Source organism: Mesoplodon mirus (assembly GCF_964341445.2).
Source record: "Mesoplodon mirus genome assembly, chromosome: 9".
Taxonomy (NCBI): Eukaryota; Metazoa; Chordata; class Mammalia; order Artiodactyla; family Ziphiidae; genus Mesoplodon; species Mesoplodon mirus.
Genome location: NC_138985.1, coordinates 30,783,757 through 30,787,161, shown reverse-complemented (window position 1 = coordinate 30,787,161; position 3,405 = coordinate 30,783,757). Strand labels below are relative to the sequence as shown.

General features: G+C 37.1%; 1 protein-coding gene across 1 annotated transcript; it reads left to right on the top strand.

Moving 5' to 3' along the window:
• Window positions 1-465: 465 nt before the first annotated feature.
• On the top strand, window positions 466-1,020 carry LOC309810259 (large ribosomal subunit protein uL30m-like; the record flags this gene model as incomplete). The annotated part of the gene is made up of 1 exon (XM_082632223.1): window positions 466-1,020. The coding sequence occupies one exon, from the start codon at window positions 466-468 to the stop codon at window positions 1,018-1,020; it is 555 nt and encodes a 184-aa protein (XP_082488349.1).
• Between the last annotated feature and the right edge of the window lie 2,385 nt (window positions 1,021-3,405).

Sequence of the window (3,405 nt, the reverse complement as noted above, 5' to 3'; positions counted from 1 at the left end):
CTAATAAAAAGTTTACCAAGCTGCCAAACACTGGAAAAGAATCTAGCAAAATCAAGATGTCTCTTTGAAGGAGGTTATTGATATTTTCAGCAGGAAGTGCAGTGTTCTGAGGCTGAGTTTTAAAGAAGTATGGTATTAAGATGAACTACCTTATAGCACTAATATAGAACTTAAGAGAACATGGAATCCAAAGCCACAAGATTTGACTGACTTGGATGTCCAACTCTATGTAGCCATTTCCAATGTCCTGCCAAGCAGTTTTGTAGCTAGCTCCTGCTTCAATTTCACCCCAGACCTCATTACATTACAAAATTTGCATTTAAACTAGAAGAGTTCCAACTGACAAAGCGTCCTCCTTAAAAAATTGAAGTGATGCTTTTTTACTCCCTGGTGTAAACCATTTCTACTTGAAAACTTCTACCATCTCCCACCCAAATGTTTTCTCCTCCACACTAAGTATCCTCTATGAAGTCTACTTCCCATCAGGTGGAAAGACATTTAGCAGTCACCATCTCTAAGGACAGTCACCACCCTCATGGCAGGAATTTTGCACTCAATAGTTCAGAGCCCCCCAGGCACACTATCAATGGTGACAAAAGGTGTAGAGCCTCTTTTTGTACAGATTGGATATGTCACAGATTTACGAAGTCAAGAATTCCAGATGAAGTTTTTCAGCCTTCACCTGTAGGTCATGAAAAATATGGTGGGTATCCACAGCAACCTCATAAACTGCATATTGTTACCAGAATAAAAAGTACAAAAAGATGTCCATATTGGGAGAAAGGTTTAATAAGGATGCTTGGGTTACAAAAAGCACATAGTCCTCAAGTTCACAAGAATATCCCTTTGGTGAATGCAAAACTGAAAGTGGTTAAACATTTGATAAGAATCAAGCCCCTGAAGCTGCCACGAGTTCTCCCAATGGAGGAGGACATGTCCAACATGTGCCTCAAGAGAGCTGGGGAACTGATGGGGGCGTGGCTTCAGAACCCTGAGCACCAGGAAGAAAAGAAGTCCTGATGGCCTCGCTGCTTCAGAGTAAAAAGTGAAAGTCATTTCCATGTAAAGATGGTGAGAAAGTGTTCTCATTAAAATATGTTTTAAATTCTAGTCATTAAAAAAATATATAAAGATATTTTCCAGATCCCTTCAGTATCTGGGGTCTCTTCTTCACATGTGGCAGTTTGCCAATGACCCAAAATCAAGCACAATAATCCAAGAGCAAGCACAATGAAGCATCACATTCTTAGATATCTACTATGTACTTATATTAAAGCTGTCTTAGTTTAGTTTAGATTCTTGTCCAGAGCTTTCATGGTATTTCCATTTCTGAGATGATGACGTGCCTTGTGCATTATCTATGTGCCCTTGTTATAAGATCTATGTTGACCTACCTTTTATGTCCTGTTGCAGATCCTGGTAGACAAATGTTCAAGCAGCTGCCTTAACTCTATACTTACTGGTTGTATAAGGAAAAGTAATTGTAGGATTTCCTACTTACAAAATTATGACCCTGAGATGGAGTATTTGCATTAGATACATCAAACACTAGGATCTTTACATGTTTTCCTCCCTTAATGTCTATTTTGATCCAATAAAAACATAGTCTGGGCATGATATAATATCAAACCACTATACACGTCTATAGGTTGCTTAAAGATTATCCCAAAGAGGGAAATTCAGGGAAAATTCCAGTATAATTTAATTGTTCATATTATATTTAAACAAAAGCAGATGTTTATATTTTATTGAATTTTGCTCTATTGAATGACTTGTTTTGGCACAATATAAAACCAAATAATGTTCAGACTGGGGACCAGGGTGAAATGGTGCTGTTTATGTATGTGGCACAGGAAGATCTGAGCATGAAGGTCAACTAGGTGTAGACTAATGTTGGTTCCCTTTTATTTATTAAGTGAAATTGACATGCCTTAAATGACAGATAAAGCTACACAACTTTTCCCATCTTGGCTCTTGTGACACTTCTCTGCAACTTTCACATTACACTACTAGAACTTTCATGTTACAACTTTCACATTATGGCCTTACCTCTAAAATATACCACATGGCCTCACTTTCCAGTCTTTGCTTACACATTTTCCTCTTCTAGAATGCTCTTTCATTGCTGCATGTATGTAAATACTCTCACCATCCTACAGGCTCAGAGTAGGATGCTTAGATCAGCCCCTCAGTATATAGCCATTGGCCTCACTTTTATATGGGTGCTATGCTGGACTTCCTTATGATTTCCTTTCTCTTGGTGCATAGCCTAGTACCTGGTTTAGTTGACAAGTTGACTCATCTCTGGGCTCGTGGGATTGATGTAGTCCTGCACTATCGCAGTTCTGCACGCTGGGCTTGGAAATAAGAAAGAGAGTTAGGTGCTATAGTTGTTGCAGAGAATACCAAGTTGAGTTAAAATACAAATTGTTTCCCCTCACTGATTTTCACTTGAATGGAAATTTACAAAAACTAATTTTGTTACATGTTCCCTCTTTTCTATTAGCCCTTCAAAGTCAACTTTGTGTTTTCTAAACTAAGAAAATCTTTCTGATTGGAATCACAATCTCTGATATATCATTTTCCATGTACTACTGCCTGGGACCACCTCAGGGAATCTTGACAGCATGTAACTAATTTGTATCTCAGTTTCCTCATCTGAAAAATAGGAACAACAAAAGTTCCAAACTCATATGTTTGTTATCCGAGCTAAATGAATTACTACTTCTAAGTGCAAAAACTCTATGTAATATACATTATACAAATGTCAGTTAAAGAAATTCCTTTAATTCTTGTGGGTAGGGAAACATTTTCATGAATTTTAGATGTTTCTTATCCTTATTTGAGCAATCCCAATCTTATTTCCACACATATAAATCCTAGTTATCCTTCAAGGAAAAGAGGGAACATTGGAGTGGTAGAATAGTAAAAACAAACAAACAAAATTCATATTGTAATCAATTCGACTCCATAAATAACCAAACTTATGCCCCTGCACCAGTTACCCAATGAATTTTCAACTTTATATCATTAATATGTAGATAGACTTAACTACTTCCTATGTTTTTTGGAAAAATTAAATAATCACAACTTATCATCTGGGCCTTTATTGATCCAAAATACATTTATTGAAAGCCTAATATGCAAGAGTACTATTTTAAATATGGGGCCTCAAGACTAAATGCTATAGTCAATGATCCTCCTCTTGTGGAAATTATTTTCTAGTTAGGGAAGATCAATGATAAACAGTAGTAACAAAGCAACCACCAAACAAATGAAATGGAACACTGGAATGTAAGGGAAGAGTTTAACATAGGATAGTCAGAGATGGCTTTTCTGAGGAGGAGCCATCTAAGCAGAGACCGGAACCTCTGGAAACAGGCAGGTCTAGTGATGATTTGGGGA